Raw genomic sequence first — 20842 nt, 5'->3', positions numbered from 1 at the left:
AAAAAAAAAAAAAAATCCCAAGAAGAGAATGGAGGAGAAGGGATTCTAACACCCCAGGAGGTGAGGCAGTTGTCACTTCCTTTCTCTGTCTCTCTCTCTGGCAAGTGCACATATCCTATAGCAAATTTTATGGAAAAAAGAAAGAAGAAAGAAAGAAAGAAAGAAAGAAAGAAAGAAAGAAAGAAAGAAAGAAAGAGAGAGAAAAAGAGAGAAAAGGAATCATTTATGTCAACATGGATGAACCTTGAGGACATTATGTTAGGAGAAACATGCCAGGCACAGAAAGACAAATGCTATGTGATCTCACTTATATGTGGAATCTGAAAATGTCAAACTCACAGAAGCAGAGAGTAGAATGGTGGATATCTGAGGCTCGAGTTGGATTGGGGAGATGGTTGTCAATGGACACAGTATTTCAGTAGAGAGGAGAAATAAATTCAGGAGATCAAGTATACTCGTGGTGACTATAGTTCATAATGATGTATTTATGCTTGAAAATTGCTATCAGTAGATTTGAAGTGTTCTCACCACAAAAAATGTTAAGTATGTGAGAGAAAACATAACTTGATTTAGCCATTTCACCATGTATAGACATATCAAAATTGTTGTATACTTTAAATATATATAATTTTCACTTCTCAAAAAAAAAAAGTCATGATGTATTTTTCTATGTTTCTCTGTACAAAAAGGCATCATGACTTTTCCAACGACCCAATAGATGGCTGAACAAACTATAATGGGAAATTTGCATACTGGGTTGTATCTGTCTTATTTTCCTTATTTATTTCGGATAACTTTCCATATCAGTATATATGGATCGTTTATTATGTGCTATATATGTCATTAAGTGCTAAACAGCATCACATTGTTTAATTCTTACATCAAAAAAGGGGGAGATACAAATCCATTTTGTGCATGAAAAGATGGGAGCTTACAAAAGGCAAAATGACACACTCAACGTCACATGGCCACTTAAGCAGCAGCACTAGAATCTGAACTCATGTGGGTTTTAGATCCATGATCTTAACAATTACATTAGACCAATGTTTTGCAAACGGATCTATTAGTAGTGGAATCAATTTAATGGGTCAAAATTAGCATTTTTAAATAAAATAAATGATATTAACATGCATCATCACACATATGGGTAAATTACTATTTCGTGAATCTTTGTCTTTTTAACCTCTTTACCTCCCTCCTTCCCTTTCTTCCTTTAGAGAGAGGGGTGAGGCACCCTCAATAGGGTCTTCACATGATAATCCCCTTCCAGTCTCCGTTGGCCCATACAACTTGCATGCACACCCAGAGTGCTCAAGGAGGTCCTGAGATGGGATATTACCACTGCACCACCTCCTGGACCCTCATGAATCTTTTGTATGTATGTATACAAGTATATATTCATTCATTCATTCATTTCCTAGATGCTGATATATGTTGTGTTTTTTTTCTTTTAAGAGAGATTTTTGCTATAAGGCGCATGTGCTCAACCAGAGACAGAGAGGTAGAAAGCAAGAACTCATCTCCCATGGGGAATGGTCACGCGGCAATCCCTTCTCTCTGTTCTCCTCTCGGGACAACACATGTACATGTGCCCGGCATGTTTTAAGCTACTGGGTTTGGGACTCAAACTATAGTTGACTACATGGGAGTCCAACAATATAACCATTATGCCATCTTCTGATCCCAATTTTTTTTTTAAATTGCCATAGGTTCATGTGCTCACCAAAGAGAGAAGGGGGTGGAGGAGGAAACACCCATCGATGGGGCATGGTCACACTGCAATCCTTTCTCGATCCTGTCAAGATTGTGGGCAGGAACATGCACACACATCCAGCACGTTTCTGAGCTTCGGTCAACCACTACAATTCAGTTCCCTTAACCACTAAGCAGTGAGGCCAGTCCAGAAATGTCTTACTACAAGTAAGAGTCCTATAGTCACAAAACCCTGTACAATCACAATACTCTGCAATACTGCATCTTGATATTAAAGTGAGTTGTTGATGGTATGGCAGTTAAGTTAACCCACATAGTTAATTGTGTGGTTCAAATTCCTGATCCAGAGGCTTCAAAAACACATCGGTCATGGGACCAGCAGTTAGCATAATGGCTATGTCGCTGGACTCCCACGTAGCCGACCGTGGTTCGAGTCCCGTAGCCGGTGGCTTAAACTCACACCGGGTGCGTGTGCATACGTGCCCAAGATCCCGAGAGGAGAATGGAGGAGAAGGGATTGCGGCATGGCCGCATAGGGGGTGATTTCTCCCTTTCTATCTCTCTGTCTCTGTCTGTCTGGCAAACGCATGAGCCCTATAGCAAAAACCTCTCCAAAAAATAAAAAAGAATTATTTAAAAAAAAAACACATCGGTCATGTGTGCCTGGATGCCAAAATTCCTGAGAAGAGAATGGAGAAGTGATTGCAACAGGGCAATCCCCTCTGGATAGTGCTTTCTCACTTTCCCTCTCTCCCCTCCTACTTTTTTTTAAAGAATTATTTATTTTTTATTACTGATATTGTTAATATTATTTTTCACATGAGTTTTGTGAGAGAGAGAGAGGGAGGGAGACTGAGAAAGCAAGCCTCCAGGTGGGGGACTCAAACCATGGCCGGTCATGTGGGAATTCCAGCACCTTAACCACTATGCCACCTGCTGGCCCTCCCCCTTACATTTCTGTCTCCAGCAAGTACACATATCCTATAGCAGAAAAACAAAATTAAAATTAAAAAGCTCCTAAAAAATTACTTACTGTATATCTTCAACAGGCAAATTTAGAGGATATTCGGCATTTTTCTTGACTTTCATTTCATTCCAATAATCATTCAGCTTTTCTCCTAGGGCTGCTATTGTAAGCCTTCAAAAAGTAAATTATAGAACAATTCAAGAAAAAAATATTAGTATTAAATCTTTCTAACATAAGAGAAAATATAAATAGTAGTGATTATATGGGCACTGTAAAGAGAAAAAGAATCTAAAATGTATAGTTAACAACAACAACAAAAAACATTCATTCCAAGTAATGCCAATGCCCTATGAGGGCATTTACAAATTCCTAGCACATAACCAAGATCATCTAGGAAACAAGACCCAAAATAGTAAGGTGGGCCCTCTGTTGACAAAGTTGTGCAGGGTTTACTGAGAACTAAGGTTCCCTGCATTTTTTTTTTTTTTGAGATATTTTTGCTATGGGTTGTATGTGCTCACCGGAGAGACAGAGAGACAGAAAGTGAGAAATCACCCCTGGGGGTATGGTCATTCCGTAATCCCTTCTCCTCCATTCTCTACTCAAGACTTTGGGCATCCTCACGTGGGCCCGTTGGGTGCCTGACTCTAACCACGGTTAACTACGTGGGAGTCCAGCAACATAACCATTACGCCATCTGCTGGTCCCAAGACTCCCTGCATTTCAACCTCAACTGATAAACCTAAAAGCTTCGATTCAAGTTGGAACTCAAAACTTCTGGTTTACAAAAGTAAACAATCACTACCAACAAGTACATCTTAAAATAATTCTGTCCCACACTTAAGACTTTCATTTTTCTCACAGCAAGATGTTGATAATGGTTATATCAATGAAATTAAGACTAAGGCCATACTGAACAACCATTTGTTAATGTGGTAAGCACCTACTGTGCCAGAATAGTGTACAAAAAAAACTAAGACACAGGCAGTGTAATATTCTGAGTTTAATATCACATTTTATACTCTGGCAGATTAATACTAGATATTACCATCACCTTGTAGCTTATCCCCACTCTGCCTTCCCTCATCTTCTTTATTTTCTCCATCAGTAAATCCTACTATCACATTACTTACAGTACAAATGAAATTTTATTCTTCCTCATCTCATTCTCATCATCTCTATACCTCAATCCATGAGACTATAACCATTTCTGTTGAAAACAGAATGCTGATGTTCAATTTTACTCAATATAGTCTAATAGTTTTCAAAAATGATTAACGATTATCACACCCACCAGCAATTTATGAAAGTTTGAACTGCCAGGTGTGTTGCAAACACTTGCTATCTTTTTCATTTTAGAAGATGTTCCATTTTTGCCCATATGGTCAATACTTTCTGTTTCCTATTTAAGAAACCTGCCTAAGAACCAGCAGATGGCATAATGGTTTTATCACTGGATTCCCATGTAGTCGACAACAGTTCAAGTCCTGGATCTGGTGATTTAAAACTCACGCCAGGTGTGTGTGCCCAAGTCCCAAGAGGAGAATGGAGAAGACGGGACTGTGGTGTGGTCATCACCCTAGAGGGTGATTTCTTGCTTTCTGTCTCTCTTTGTCTCTCCAGTGAGCAGACACACGCTGTAGCAAAAGTCTCAAAAAAAAAAAAAAAAAGTTTTTCTTTTTCAGGGCCAACAAGTGGTATGGTGGTTAAAGTGCTAGACTCCCACATGGTCAACCACGGTTTTTGAGTCCTGGACCCAGTAGCTTGCTTTCTCACTTTCTCTGTCTCTCTCTGGTCAAATTTAAAATAATAACAAATAAAATTAAATAAATAAGAATTTTTGGAAGTGTTTTCTTTTTTTAACATCAGTGTGATAAGTTATATTAACTTTTTACTATTAAAGGCATCCATATTATTTTGGAATATGATTCACTTAGCTTTTATGGCATTTTTTTTACATGTTACTGGATGGTATTTGCTATTATTTTAAGATTTTTAAATCTATGAACATGTGAGAAATTGACATAAATTTCCTTTCTTGTAGTGTAGTCTTGAGTTTAATTATAATATAAAGATTGTGTGGCCTCATTTAACCTTTAAGAGAGTTTTATGTAAAACTTATACCACTTCTTCCTCAAATGTTTGGAATTTAATAATGTGGGCAAGTTCTCTAAATTTAAAAAAATTTATGATAGGGTATATGCACTTGCCAGAGAAAGGGCAGAGGAGAAGGGAGAGAGAGAGAAAGAAAGCAGACCTCCTAGGAAGGCGGGGAGATGGCCACACCCCAATCTTCTTCTCCATTCTCCTTTAGAGATTTTGGGCAGGCATATACAGGTGCCTGGTGTGTTTTTCAAGCTGCCAGGTCTGACCTTGAACCACATAGCCATGTGGGATGTAGCTACCTTAACCACAATATTATTGGCTGGCCCATGTGGGAAATTTTCTAAAAATTAATTCACTTTGAAAGGAATGTGTGCATATTATCTAAAATGATGAGAAATTGAGTCATTCCCTTGATGTCTGCATAACTATAGGATCTATGAAGGGGTGTCTTCAAAAAGTTCACAGAAAATAAGAATTAAATTCCAGAAGAAATAATAGTGTGGCATGAGCACAAAAAAGCACAAGAAAACAAGGATGTATATAACCATAATGTGAATGCTTAGTCTCAAGAGGACAAAGGCTTAAAATAAATGGTTAAAACGTGAAAAGAAAGATCCCAGCACACTGAAGGAACAAAGTCCCTCAACACCCTTCTTGCTTATTCTTTCAATATACATATCTAAGGCCACCTTACTGCGTTCTGGTTGATACCAACCTGATCATTAAAGCCACACAGGATTTAGTGCAGTCTATGATGATCTGTCTATATGTAAAGTGTATCCCCTGCATAACAGTGGAACGGCTAAAACTGAGAAATAAGGGCAAAAGTACTGAGTAGTTCTAAGGATTGCCAAGGATCCAAGATTTGAAAACTTATCACGTCATTTCTAACCATAGATAAAACACTGACCAGATGCCAGATGATTATGTAGATTTCAGTTCCTCTTTCTTATACCAAATTTCTGTTTCCAGTTCTTAAACATGGTATATATTATTCTGTTCACCTACTTCCTATATTTTATGAGCCATGTCCTACTAAATATACTTAATTTTTGGTCTGTTTTGATAAAAAGAAAAAACTATGCAAGGATTTTTTTTTTTTTCTTTCAACTGTCAAAGGATATGTGCACTCTCCAGAGAGAAAGAGAGAAAACACCACCAACAGGGTATGGTCACACTACAATCCTTTTTCCTCCATTTCTTTACTCCATCAGGATTTTAGGCACACATGCCCATGTGCCTGGCATGTTTTTCAAGGAGCTGGGGCCAGGATTTAAACCATAGTCAGCCATATGGGATCTGGCTCTTTTAACTACTGTACTAAGGGGTTGGCCCTTTAAATGCTTTCCATAGCAAAATAAAATAATATTTTAATTCTATTTTTCCATGAACTTTTAAAATCTACTCACAATAATGTCCTCCCTTCCATTTTCAATATTTTAAAAAAGATTTATTAAATCTTATTTACTATTATTATTAGTTTTGAATTTTGCTATAGGTTACATGTGCTTACGAGAGAGAGAGAGACAGACAAACACAGAGAAAGAAAGAAGGAAAGTGAAAAGCAAGCTGCCAGGTTTGGGACTCGAACCACAGTCAGCCATAGGAGCCTAGCACCTTAACCAACATGCTACCTCATTTCCAGTATTAATGTTTTGCATGTCCTCTTTGTTTTCTTGGTCAGTCATGCCAGACCCTTACCCCTTTATTAATCTTACTGAACAACAAACTTTTGGCTTTGACGGGTTAAGCTGCCAACTTGTCTCTCCAATTCAGGTTCCAGCGACTCTAATTACTCTTTGGCTGGAACCCATGGCCCCCCCAGAGGAACTCCAGCTATACCCTCGAGTCTTGTACCTATGCAATATGCCACTGAGTCCAGCTGCCCACAACCTTCACAATATAGGGCACTAACCAGTTCTATCCGGCCTACCCACACACTTTGACAATAGCAGGTTATTTCTGCACACCAATCTGTTAAGGCATTCTATCTTTTTAAATTACTAACTTTTGATTATTTATTGCCTTTTCCACGAGAGAGAGAAAGACACACTGCACCTCCAACAGTGTCTTCTTTTTTAATGATAGAAAGTTCAAGCCAAGTGAGAAGGAAGGGGAAAGGAGAGAGGGAAAGAGAGAGAGAGAGAGAAAGCCATGGAGGAAGAAGGCATCAGCAATAGGATCATGTTGTGATCCCCTCCTCTCAGCCCCTCTAGTTCTCAGCATCCTGGATGCCATGCACACAACTGACATGTTTTTCACACTAACCCAGGATCCAAACTACTCCACGGGGTCAACACTGAGATCCACCTAACTTAGTCAGGCCTAGATCACAGGCACACACATGCCTGATGTACTTGGGGAGGTCTCCAGATGTAAACCTGTAATATTTTCAGATCGGTCTCACAGAGGATCATGTTTTACCATTTTGCCAATCCAACCCTTAACTTCTCTATAGTTTATTTTAGGAATGCTTTTACAACATTTTTCTGAGCTACAACTGTTTACAACACTGTAAGTATTTTAAATTTATAAAATCAAAGGTACATTATGGAATTTTCAGAAAATGAGAGGCTGAGTAGCTTATATAAAAAATAAATTTAACCATCCTAAATATTGTTATCTACTTCATCACAAGTAGTATATTCTACCCTTTCATTATTGATGAGATACTTCTGAGATCTGTAGAAAATGAAGCAAGTTCCTGTTTTCTTTGCAATCCATTCCCTATGAATCTCAGTGAGTAACTTAAATAGGTTACATACCTGTACTCATTTGTATAATCAAAATCTTGTTTATTATGAGTAGGCTTAAGGAAATTACATTCTATAATTCCAACTACTCCAACACCCATATTGTTTGCCTAAGAGAAAAAAAGATGAAATCAGCACTATAAGTATACAACATAATGTACAAAATGTCCTTAAACAAAGACATAACTTTTATATTTTCCTACATTTTTAAAAGAATTATTTAATTTTATTTATTATTATTTTTTAATTTGAACAGAAAGAGACACAAAAAGAGAAAGTGAGAAAGCAAGTCACCAGGTCCAAGACTCAAAACATGGTTGACCATGTGGGAGCGCAACACTTCAACCACCATGCCACCTGCTGGTCCCTATTTTCCTACATTTTATCTCATATAATTCTCATGACTAAGACTGAAAAATAAAAAATCAGTCTGCAAAGTGATTTATTTTTCTAAGAGTTAATTCCAAAATATATTTGAGCTTTTCCTCCAAACTTCCACATTTGATAAAGACCCATTTAGAGAATTAGTATCATCCTCAATTTTATACATAGGAAAAGAACCACCTCTACTAGGAAGTTATTTATTTTTTAATTTTTATTTATTATAATTTATGTTTTAATTTGATGCAGAGAGAGAGGAAGAGAGAGAAGGGAAAAGTGAGAAATTCAGCTACCAAGTTCGGGATTCGAACAGTGGTTGGCTACATGGGAGTCCAGTGCCTTAACCATTACACTACCTGCCAGCCCCAGAAATAATTTCTTAAAGTAGAAACCACAAATATTAATAATTCATCCTGGGGCCAACAGGTGGCATGATGGTTAAAGCACTGGACTCCCACATGGTTGATCATAGTTCAAGTCCCAGACCTGGAGGCTTGCTTTCTCACCTTCTCTTTCACTCTGTCTCCATCTGGCCAAATTAAAAAGTAAAAAATAATAACAAATAAAAATAAATAAGTTATTATTTAGAAAATAATAGTAATTCATTCTGACACATGCAATGTGCAATGTGTAGAATGGACTCAGGCACATTCCCTAAGTTCACTAAATGAACGTTAAAGTTATTTACCCAAAGTTAACACATCAAATCGCTAATAATGATGAAATAAACATTTAGTTGGTTGATTCATTGTTTGGTTTTGTTTAGAGATATTTTTGCTATAGCACATGTGTGCTCACCAGAGAGACATGGAGATAGAGACAGAAAGTGAGAAATCACTCCCCAGGGGGATGGCCATGCTGCAATTCCTTCTCCTACACTCTCTCAGGATTTTGGGTACGCACACATGCGCATACACACGCACGCACCTGGGGTGAGTTTTAAACCGCCAGGTCTGGGACTTCTTGAACCACAGTTGACTATGTGTGATCCAGTGACATAACCATTATGTCATCTGCTGATCTGCTGGTCCCATTCTTGTCCATCTTTCTAGTCTTATATTCATGCCTCTCTCCCACTTTCCTGTTCCCCATTTATGTTGTGGTCCAGCTACAAGAAATTACTCCTTTTATATCATAATCTCAGAAGCCTGTTTCTCTTCCTTTGCAGATATTCTTTCTCTCTGGAAAGTCATTCTCAGGCAGACTTTCCAACACCGTGAAGTCAGCTGAGACTCCTCTCATCACCATTTTCTCCTATATGCCTTTTCTGATACTCCAGGGATGTTCCATAATCCCCTCCCCAAACAGAGCTCTAACAGCATGCTCTGTATTTTATAATCCCGCATACAAGCATCTAACATGGCAAATTAAACTGAGAATCTGACATTGCTTTAATAAAATGCCTATTTAATCCACAAAATGCAAACACTAGACTTCATCTACCGCTTGGTAAAAAAAAACATTAAAACTTTGCTGCAGCAGCCTTAAAAAAAATTATTTTATTTAACTTTATTTATTTTAATTTGCCCAGAGAGGGACAGAGTGAGTAAGAGAGAGAAAGAGAGAAAGAGAGAGAGAGGGAGAGAAAGCCACCAGGCCCAGGACTCAAACCACAGTTGGCCATGTGGGAGTACAACACCCTTAATCACCACACCATCTGCTGGCCCCTACAGTCTATTTTTACAAGTTCAAGCTTAACCAGAAATTATATACAACATAAAATTAGGAAGAATGGGCTATATAGCTTAGTTAATTAAGATTCATAAGTGGTACAAGAAAAAGAGAGCTGGTATAGTGGTATGCACCTGTTGTCTTAGTTACTCAGGAGGTGGAGGTAGAAGGAAGGCAAATTTGAAGCCAGCATGGACAACAAAGGGAGACCACATCTATTTAAAAAATGAATTACATTGTGCAGCAGATACACCGTTTCTCTTGAATCCCAAAGCACCTGAAAAATAAGTCTATTGCCAAAAATGCACTTCTAATTACCAATGAAATTCATTAACTTTAATAGTATTCATTATAGAATACTCCTGGAAGAAATTAGCATTTCAGTTATAAATGAAAATTATCCCCTTTTTTGTTTTTAGGGTTTTTTTCTACAGGGCACTTGCACTCATCAGAGAGAGAGAGAGAGAGGCAGAGAGAGAGAGAGAGAAATCACCCCCAAAGGGGGATGGCCACACTGCAATCCCTTCTCCATTCTCCTCTCAGGGTTTAGGGCACGCACACACATAGCCAGTGTGATTTCAAGCCACTGGATCTGGGAGACTCAAGTTGTGGTCAGCTACGTCAGAGTCCAGTGCCTTAACCACCACACCACCTGCTGGTTCCCCAAATTAGTATTTGTAATAAATGTCACTGATTACCTCCTATCATGGTTGCCAGATTTGCTTATTTTTTAACTAAATCTGGAAGTTGCAAACAAAAAGCACAATGAAGTTCATTTACTTCTGTAAATATGCTCTGTTCTAGACTCATGTTAAATAGGTGAGTTACTTACAATGCATGTTAAAAAGTATACACAAAACCCTCACTATTACTAAGTATATGTATACATATATACAGAACAGATCATAATACAAAGATTTAGAATAAGATAAGAATAAGAGAATTGAGGATTAATATACCTAATCTTAAAACCCTTTAACAAAGTTAATTTTCATAATTACTGCTTGAATCTTTATAAAAATGTACTTTCCACCCCAAAAAGCCTCTCTGAGAAAACATGTAAGACATATAGCCTGACATAGTAGACTATGTTCATCATACTAAAGTGAATTCTTCAACAGTGGAAATTGTTTAGGATAGTTTTAATGTATTTAAAAACTAAATCCAGAAAAGTGAATGGTCAATCGGATACTGTTTTTCAGGCTGCTTTAGTCAGTACTACTGAAAACCAACCCATTTTATTTGTCTGAAATAGTCACTGAATCTATATTCAAACTCAGTTTAAAAAAAAAAAAAAAAAGTGCATCTGGGACCAGCAGATTGTGTAATGGTTAAATGTCTGGAATCCCACGTAGTCAACTACAGTTTGAGTCCAGGACCCAGCAGCTTAAAACTCACCTGGAGGACATGTGCATGCATGCCCAAAATCCCAAGAAGACAATGAAGGAGAAGGAATTACAGTGTGGCCATCCCCCATGAGGGGGTGGTGGTGGTGATTTCTAACTTTCTCTCTCTCTCTCTCTCTCTCTCTGTTGAGTGCACACACACTACAGCAAACATCTCTTTAAAACAAAACAAAACAAAAATGTGTGTCCATGTCTGAGATCTATACCTACTGTTAGGTCTTAGGCAGATTTAATTACCCCAATTTCCTTATCTATAAAAAAAGGATAAAATAAGTCTTCATAGGCTTGTTTAGAATCAAATGACAAAAGGTAAAGGACACATAAATGTTATTAAATACTGACATATAAAAATCATAAGCAAAAGCACAATAAAATTATTTCACATTTGGAGGCTGGCAGGTGGCGTGGTAGTTGGGGACACTGGACCCCCACATGGCCGACCATGGTTCAAGTCCCAGATCTGGCGGCTTGCTTTCTCACTTTCCTTCTCTCTTTCTTACTCTGTTCCTCTCTGGTCAAATTAAAATAAATAAATAACGTTAAATCATTCTTTTTAAAAAACATTTTTATTTAACTTTATATGTGTGTGTGTGTATCTATCTATCTATCTATCTATCTATCTATGTATTTTTAAATTTTGATCAGAGAGGGACAGAGAGAGAAAGTAAGCCACCAGGTCTGGAATGCGAACCATGGTCAGCGATGTGGGAGTCCAGCACCCTCAACCACCACGACATCTGACGGCCCCAAATATAATAATTCAGAAAAAAAAAAAACTATTTCACATCTGACCCAATAACATAAATTACGCTAGCTTTTATTAAAAAAATACACAATTTTTCTTCAAATATAAAGCTTACCCTTAACTGACATCCAACTTTTTCATAAGCTTTGATGAGTCTATTTCTGTGATACATCATTATCCCATAATGATCTTTATTTCTGCAGTTGAATCCAAAAGTAATTCTCACTGTTTTAGTCTTAAAATGTTAAGGAAAAATATAAACGTAAATCTCACTCTCTACCAGTTACCCTATTCCATTATTTAATCAGGACTAAAGTATATAAAGGGTAAAGTTGGAAAGGATCAGAATCCCTATCGGGATAAAAGGGAAAAGAGGCAAAAGAAAATACACTTAATTGACATCTCTATTCGGCATCATAAAAAGAAAAATAAAGGATACTAAAAATTTGGGTCGATAGACATCACGTTCAATGTAGGCAAGACTCTTCGAAACTAGTTGTGTCTTCACTTTCTGTCCACGTAAGATGATCTGCATTCTTGGCTTTAGATACAATATACTGCAGTAAGCCTGCAAAAAAACATAATAGTAGCTGTCCTTTCTAAACATGATCTAATTTTTCAGCATTCCTTAACTCTCAATTGAAACAGAAAATTATTACCTGGTATTGATAAAAGACTCATTAACTCTTCAATAAAATAATATAGACTGTAAAGCAGAACTAGTTCTTCTGATTTGATTATTTTTCACTAAAATAAACTCAGTATACTATAGTGGCATTTGCGGAAAACAACCCACTGGGTTATATCAATACTAACATATTAGTGACTGAAAAAAAAAAAAAGACAAAACTGTGTATGGTATAATCTCATTTTAATTTTATTTTCTAACTTCCCTGTCAAGACTATGTTGCTATAATTTAAAAATCAGAAAGAAGGAGCCAGCAGGTAGCATGGTGACTAAGGTGCTAGATTCACACATGGCTAACAAAAGCTCAAGTCCTGGACCTGGCGGTTTGAAAATCATGCCAAGGAGACCAGCAGATGGTACAGCATCTAGACTCCCACATAGTTGACTGCAGTTTTGAGTCCTGGACCCAGCAGCTTAAAACTAACATTGGGTGCATGTGCATGTGTGCCCAAAATCCTGAGAGGAGAAGAGATTGTGGCGTGGCCAGCCCCCAAGGGGTAATATTTTGCTTTCTGTCTCTTATCTCTCTGGTGAGCACACACAGCCTATAGAAAAAAATCTCTCTTAAAAAAAAAAAAGAAAAAGAAAATCACACCAGGTGCATGTGTGTGCATGCCTGCCCAAAATCCCAAGAGGAAAATGGAGGAAAGGGGAATGTGTTGTGGCCTTCTCCATAGGGGGTGATTGCTCACTTTTCCTGTCCATCTCAGGTAAGCGTGTGCGCCCGATAGCAAAAACCTTTCAGCGGGGGAGGGGAGGGGGGGGGACGGGACGGGAAGAAAATCAATCTTATTTAAGCAAAAATAATGGGCAAGCTCTAACACAAACAAATACTATTATATAAGCTTAACAAGGCAAAATATTCTAACTAATGCACTAATACTTAAGCAGAGCAGACAAGCACAGTGCTTTTTAAAAATTCAGTTTTAACAATCAGTTGTCAGGTAGGCTCCATGGTACAACAGTAAAGCACTCAAGAGAAGCTGGATCCCAGGAACAGCATATGGCACAATGATTATGTCACTAGACTCTCACATAGTCAACCATGGTTCAAGTCCCAGACCTGGCAATTTGAAATTCACGCCAGTTGCATGTGCATTTGTGCCTAAGATCCCAAGAGGAGAATGGAAGAGAAGAGACTGCGATGTGACCATCTCCCCCGGGGGGTGATTTCTTGTTTTCTGTCTCTCTGGTAAGTGCATTTACCCTATAGCAAAAAATCTCTTTAAAAACAAACAAAAAAAAAAAAAGCTGGATCCCATATGGCAAAATGAGGTTCAAATCCCCAGTCTGGTCAGCCTAAAACATGCACACGTCCAAGTGCCCAGGATCCAGTGGTCTGGAGGACTAGAGAAGGGGAATTAACATATATTACACTATATGATGAATAAAAAACTAGCAAAAAACAAAGTGCCAGCCCATGGCCTCATGGTTAAGGTTACTGGATCCTACCCTGCAGTTCAAGTCTCACACTAGGGGCCAGTGCACGCATGCCCAAAATCCCAAAAGGAGGGAGAGATGGAAGAGAAGAAATTGAACCATGACTATACCTCCAGAGGGTCTCCAGTAAACACACACAGAAAGAAAGAAAGAAAGAAAGAAAGAAAGAAAGAAAGAAAGAAAGAAAGAGGGATGGAGGGAGGGAGGGAGAAAAGTAGTAAAAAAGAAAAAGGAAATTAGTCACCAAAACATACATTTTCATTAATTGCCAGTGGGCACCTGCATTCGCCAAAGACAGGGGCGGGGGGGGGGGGGGGGCAGAAAAAAGGAAAGGGGACTGCTCATCCTGCTCATCCAATAGAACAATCCTTTTTTTCTTCTATTTTTCCATTCTGTCAGGGTTTGTAGCACACGGGGCCAGCATTTTTGCAAGCTGCCAGGGCTAGGATCTGAATCACAGTTGGCCATGTAGGATCCAGCTTCTTATACAGAGAGTTTAACTGCTGTGCTACAAGGCTGGCTCCATTTAATTTCTTATTGCATGAAAGTTGAGATATTTTAGAAACTTGACCAAACTTGGCAACCTAGAACACATTAAACTATGTTCTCTATGCCTCTGCCACACTATCAGAAGTCTCTTTAGGAAATGCACTGAATAACTCAAAGGAGAGATGAATGGTTTAGCAGAAAACTGAAATTTAAACTTCTTTTACTTTTTATCTTGACTTCTGATTCCAACAGAAGTGGTGTGTCATCACATAAAATTGATGAATGATACTATACTTTGAAGTGTGCACTAAAACCACACCATCTGCTCTGGCTGCCTCTGTACATGTTTCATACTTCAGTAAGATTTTCTTAAAAGCTAAGACATAAGATATACCCAATAAATACATTAGCGAATATGAATTAAATAATAGTGAATATCTGCCACTTTAACTACTAGGACTTCAGAGAAAGTTACATCGAAAACTGCAAATGTTAAGTATTTCCTCAGGTTTAGGGCTAAGGAATGATTTCAGCACACAAAAAATAAAGTAAAAGGTATCCCAAGTCTTATCAAAGTTACTGAGAAACTTAATATTCAATGAATGATATTGACATTATCTTTATATTTCAAATTTTAAAAACATATCTATTTTTAAGGTGAAATCTCTGAGATATTTATTGTAAAATTATACTAATGAACATCATCTGTATTATTATAATTCACTGCTTTAAAAAGATAATTAAGGTCTGGGACCAGAGGATGGCATAATGATTATGTAGCTGGACTCCACGTAGTCAATTGTGGTTGGAGTCCTGGACCCAGCGGTTTAAAACTCACACCAGGCACTTGTGCACATGTGCCCAAGATCAATCCCAAGAGGAGAAAGGAGAAGAAGGGACTGTGGCATGGTCATCCCCTGGAGGGTGATTTCTCACTGTCTCTCTGTTTCTCTGGTGAGCACAAACGCCCTACAGTAAAAATTTCTCTCTAAAAAAAAAAAAAATATGTAATTAAGGTATCTTAGTTATGTATTTTAAAGTACTTTAAAAGACTCTAAATTTGGTGTTTTTAATTAATCCATTTGGCTATCACTGAACACACTGATTCCAATATTGCTGATTTACATAATGTAAGCACACAGTAAAATAACTATTAACACTGGTATACCTGATAGAAAAAAGGTTTTCTAAGCAAATACTACAAGTGTACTAATGAAAAATTTAATAATTTGGTTAATGTGTGAGATGTTCTGATTCAGAGATCACTGCACCCTTTATAACACAAGTAGATAACGTAAGCTCCAGCAGTTCCATTTCTTGATGATTTTCTCAAAGAGTTGAATACGTACCCTCAGGGAATAGTCACTTTCTGGGGCAATTTGGTCCATTCTTTCTTGCTTCTTGTACCCTTTCTTTCCAGATGTCTCATCTAAATCCTCAGGAATTCTGATATCATATTTATCCTTCTCAAAATCAAATTCTGTTGCATTTTTGTAACTATAATTTTTAGAAGAAACCAAAATTTAGCTTCTCAGCAAGATAAGCATGTAAATATTATAGCTGTTTTCAAAAACTGCAAAAATAAGCCTACATGTGGTGAATGAGAGGTTGCAAATGCCAGGGAAAAAAGAATTTGTAAAGATATGGGACCAGCAGTTAGTATAATGGCTATGTCGCTGAACTCCCATGTAGTCGACCGTGGTTCGAGTCCCGGACCCAGTGGCTTAAATTCATGCCGGGCGTGTGTGCATGTGTGCCCAAGATGCAAGAAGGAATTACAGCATGGCCGTCCCCCCTGGAGGGTGATTTCTCGCTTTCTGTCTCTTTGTCTCTCTCTTTCTGGCAAGTACAGGAGCCCTGTAGCAAAATCCTCTCAAAAAAAAAGAATTTGGAAAGATGCAAAAAAACCTGTATCACTCATACATAGGTGGTGGGAATCAGTACAGCAACTCTGGAAAAACAATTTGGCAGTTTCTTAAAGAACTAAACACATGGGCTGGCAGGTGGTAAAGTGGTTAAAGTGCTGGACTCCCACATGGCCAACCACAGTTCGAGTCCCAGACCTGGCAGCTTGCTTTTTCACTCTCACTTTCCCTTTCTCTTCCTCTCTGGTCAAATTAAAAATAATAATAATAAAAATAACAAATAAAATAATTCTTTTTTTTTTTTCTTAAAGAGCTAAAAATGCAACTACATAAGGCCCAGCAATTACACTCCTGGGCATGTATTTTAGGAAAAATAGACTATATTATTTGCACAAAAATCTGTACATGAATATTGTAGCTTTATTTGTAATAGTCAAAACTGTAAATAACCCAGATGTCCTTTAACAGGTGAATTTTAAAACATACTGTGGTCCATCCATAAAATGCAACATTACTTAGTCAGAACATGGAGCAAACTACTCACATACACAAGAACCTGAATGAATAGCTAGAGATCTGTGCTGATTGAAAAAAATCAATCCCAGAAGGGTTCATACTGTATGATTCCATTTATATAACATTTCTGAAGTGACAATATAATAGAAATGGAGAACAGATTGCCAGGTGCTAAGGAGGCAGTAGGGATCTGTGAGAAGAGGACCCAGTCATAAAGGGCAACATGAGAGATTCTTGAAATGATGAAATTGTCCAGTATATCGACTGTATCAATGTAAATGTCTTGTCAATATCACTAATATTACTACAGTTTTTAAATATTTTACCATTGGAGGAAACTAAGTAAAGGGTACAAGAGGTCTCTATATTATTTATTACAACTGGACATCAATCTGCAATCATCTCCAAAGGAAAAGTTTAACTGTTATTACAAACAAAAATAAAGCCAAAAGCTCTAAGAGGAAGGGGAGTATGGAGGTGAAAACAAGAAAAAAGAAAATCCAGGAGGTCAGAAATACATGTGCTTCAGTTTTTTATGTTTACCACTATTTGTGCTTTATTCCTATGGTTCAATATATCTTAGCTCTCTTAATATTACACATTAATCCCATATTCTAAAACTTTTATTGCAAATAATCTTCTCACAAGGATAAAGGACTATAAATTTCATCAACATTAAAAAACTCACATACATTATTTTCCTCACAAGATGTTAAATCATGCTTAGCTTTAAGTAAGGAAAAAATTTACAAAAGGTTTCTTTTCCCAACTTTCACAAGTTAGACTTGTTAGCTGGGCTTCTCATTTCTGTCCCCCCATTTCTTCATTTCTCCTTTTGGAGAGGGGAGTGGTACAACAGAAAGCTGCTAATGAAGAATAAATGGCAGGAACAGGGACTTAAGCAAAATGAAAAATTTTTTTGATATCTTTTTTTATACATTCAATGTATATCATTATAGCTTACAAAATAAATTTTCCAAGCATGAATACAATGTATATTAGTCCAGTTTAAGATATTTTCTTATATGCTACGATCAATAGATAATTTTTCACTTTTGTGTCCGTTACATGTTTTGCTCCTTTTTCCCCTTGATTAGCAAAATGAATACATCTCAAATTGAAGCCAAAGTTATTTCAATAAAACATCCCTTAAAAAGAAATATCTTGGGGCGAGCAGGTGGCATGGTGGTTAAGGTGCTGGCCTCCCACATAGCCAACGGCCATGGTTCAAGTCCTAGACCCAGTGGCTTGAAACTCAAGCACATGTGGATGTGTGTTCAAAATCCCAAGAGAAGAATGGAGAAGGGACTACAGGGTGTCCATCTCCCTGAGGAGTGGTTTTTTACTTTTCCTCTCTGGCTCTCTGGTGAGTGCATGTGCCCTATGGCAAATATGTAAAAAATATATATAAAAAAAAAATAATAATAAAGATACACCTTTAACTCTGCTGAAAAACTATCTTTGTATGTTCTTTTACTTTGGATAACGAGAGAGAAATATAATGAAATCTATCCTGCATATGACCTTTACTTCTCAAATGGTCAACAATTAGCTGTGGTCCACACATTTACCTTCTAAGATTCCAAATGATGATCCTTGTCCCCTTCTTTCCCATAATAGCATCAAGTTCTGCCAATAATTTCTGTTCCGTAGAAAACAGAGAATATTCCAGAATTGCAGCAAGGCTTGCTTTTGATTCTGCTAAATTAATCATCTGTCGTATACCTTCAGTTAAAGACTTTGATCACCAACACATTTTTTCACAATCACAATATGGAAACCAACTCTAATAAACTTAACAGAAAAACTATTTCCTATTTTGTTTTATTTTTGAAAGATTTTTGCTGTAGGGAGTGTGCACTCAATGGACAAAGAGTAAGAAATCACCCCCGGGGGCAGGTGTGTGGGTGGGGGGTGGGGGATGGGTGGACATGTTGCAATCCCTTCTCCTCCTTCTCCTCTTGGGATTTTGGGCATGTTTGCACAAGCACCCAATGTAAATTTCAAGCCTTCAGGTCCGGGACTCCAACAACAGCCATGTGAGAGTGCAGCACCTTTATCACTATGCCACCTGCTGACCCCTCCTAAATTCTTTTTAACTTTTAAAATGCCAGTTTGATTTCAAGGGAACAAGTATAAAAAATCAGCACACTTACTACTATAACTAATTTAATCCTTCCTAATATTTCAATATGTTTGTACATAAAACATTTCCCTAAAGCTATTTTGTCTTTCATTGATTATTAATGAAATTTTCAAGCATGAAAGTCTTAATGTTCCAAAAAAGCCTGAAATAAAGAAGCAAGTTACAGAGACTTTAACGTAAAAAACATCCACTTATGCTGAGGCTTTCTTTGGGACAACTCTAACAGAAAGAGCAAAGGACACATCAGGTTTAAGAAAAGGCAGTGGACAGAGATAAGAGCTGGAATAGGTGTGATGTCAAAACAAGAATTCAGAGGACGGCGAAAGGATGAAATGATTCAGAATATTTCTTCAGTTTCTCCACAGCTTCCATTTTAAAATCAAAGGATATGGTGCTTGTTGAATGCCACTATCGGGACAACAACATGTTCTGCTTTTATGGCTTCCAAGTAGGTCTGAGACAAGAAGCCTACACTCATGCTTTCTCCATTTTTGGTAAATACAATTGCATCTTTACCCAAACGCATAGAGCCTGACTTGAAGCCATTCCCATACAATCCAACCGGGACATGACCATTCATGGTGACTTTGTCACTGAAGCCAAAGCTAAAAAGAAAAGAAAGATGTTAAAAATAAATACCTATAATCTTCTTTCTTTTTTTCATTCAACAAGTATAATAACAGGGGGCCAGCTGGTGCCACAGTGGTTACACAGCTGGCTCCCACATGGCTGACTATGCAGTTCAAGTCTTGGATCTGGCAGTTTAAAAAACACATTAGGCATAAGTGTGTGCATGTCTAAAATCTTAAAAGGAGGGAGAAATGGAGAAGAGACTGTGACATGACCATCTTCCATAGGGGATGCTTTCTCACCCTCCCTCCCCATCCTTCCCCATTCTTCCCCAGTCTCTCTCCAGTAGGTGCACACACCCTCTGTCAAATTTAAAGTGTTCTTTTATTAGAAAAGAAAAGTGTAACACCAAATAAAAAGCTTGGGTTCAATTGCTGGTCTTACGTGTCTTATCTACAAATTCTTAGGCAAATTACTTCTAACATATCTTGATGTGTTTCCCCATTTTTGTAATAAAAGAATCCAATTCTACACCCCTGGGATATTAGGATTATAGGAACTAAGAGGAGCTCATTACCTGGTACTTCCTAGCTAAATAGCCAAGTTATAATCTGGGCTCCTGGGACTTCAGTATCTCTTCTTCTAGTTATGAGTAATTCTCCTATTCTTAGCAAGGCTATTATGGTACAGATAACGAGGGGTATCAACTCAACTTTCCGGCAGCAGAAGCCATACTAAAGGGATAGCACAGGGGTTGGCAGGTGGCGTGGTGGTTGAGGACGCTGGACTCCCACGTGGCTGACTGCAGTACAAGTCCCCAGACCTGGCAGTTTGTTTTCTCCCTCTCTCTCTCCCTCTCTTTCTTTCTCTCACTTTGTCCCTCTCTGGTCAAATTTAAATAAATAAATAAATAAATAAAGTTACATAGGGTAATTCTTAAAATAATAATATACTAGTAGTTATAAAAAAAATAGGTACGGGGCCAGCAGGTGGCAGGTGGTGGTTAAGGCACTGGATACTCTCACATGGCTAACTATGATTCAAGTCCTGGACCTGAGAGTTTGCTTTCTCACTCTCTTTCTCTCTCTCTTTCACTTTCTCTCTCTCACTCTGTCTCTCTCTGGTGAGCGCATGCACATGTGTCTTGTAGCAAGAATGAAAAATAATAACAAAGTAACTAATTCTTTTAAAAAAAGGGAAAATTTCAGAATAGATCAGAAGTTAACACTTCATATTTTAAAAACAAAACAAACTTATGACAAAAAGTATGACTCATAAAACCCTTTAATTATAGGAACCAGCTGTTGGCGTAATGGCTATGTCGCTGGACTCCCACGTAGTCAACTGTGGTTCGCGTCCCGGACCCGGTGGCTTAAAACTCACGCC

At 37.7% G+C, this 20842-nt stretch overlaps 1 protein-coding gene across 1 annotated transcript in view; it reads right to left on the bottom strand.

The window, feature by feature from the left end:
• Positions 1 to 20842, bottom strand: part of MORC3 (MORC family CW-type zinc finger 3) — a 61849-nt gene that overhangs the window by 17880 nt on the left and 23127 nt on the right. Inside the window, exons 4-10 of the mRNA XM_006146272.3 lie at positions 19277 to 19491; positions 18312 to 18459; positions 15709 to 15856; positions 12182 to 12310; positions 11858 to 11977; positions 7552 to 7649; positions 2747 to 2851 (exon numbers count right to left, since the gene is read on the bottom strand). Of these exons, the coding sequence (XP_006146334.1) occupies positions 2747 to 2851; positions 7552 to 7649; positions 11858 to 11977; positions 12182 to 12310; positions 15709 to 15856; positions 18312 to 18459; positions 19277 to 19491 (963 nt within the window). The remainder of the gene's footprint in view (positions 1 to 2746; positions 2852 to 7551; positions 7650 to 11857; positions 11978 to 12181; positions 12311 to 15708; positions 15857 to 18311; positions 18460 to 19276; positions 19492 to 20842) is intronic.

The sequence above is a fragment of the Tupaia chinensis genome, unplaced genomic scaffold (assembly GCF_000334495.1).
Source record: "Tupaia chinensis unplaced genomic scaffold, TupChi_1.0 Scaffold000175_1, whole genome shotgun sequence".
In the NCBI taxonomy this organism is placed as follows: domain Eukaryota; kingdom Metazoa; phylum Chordata; class Mammalia; order Scandentia; family Tupaiidae; genus Tupaia; species Tupaia belangeri.
The sequence above is the reverse complement of the archived record's forward strand: the minus strand, read 5'-3'. Positions and strand labels throughout refer to the sequence as shown.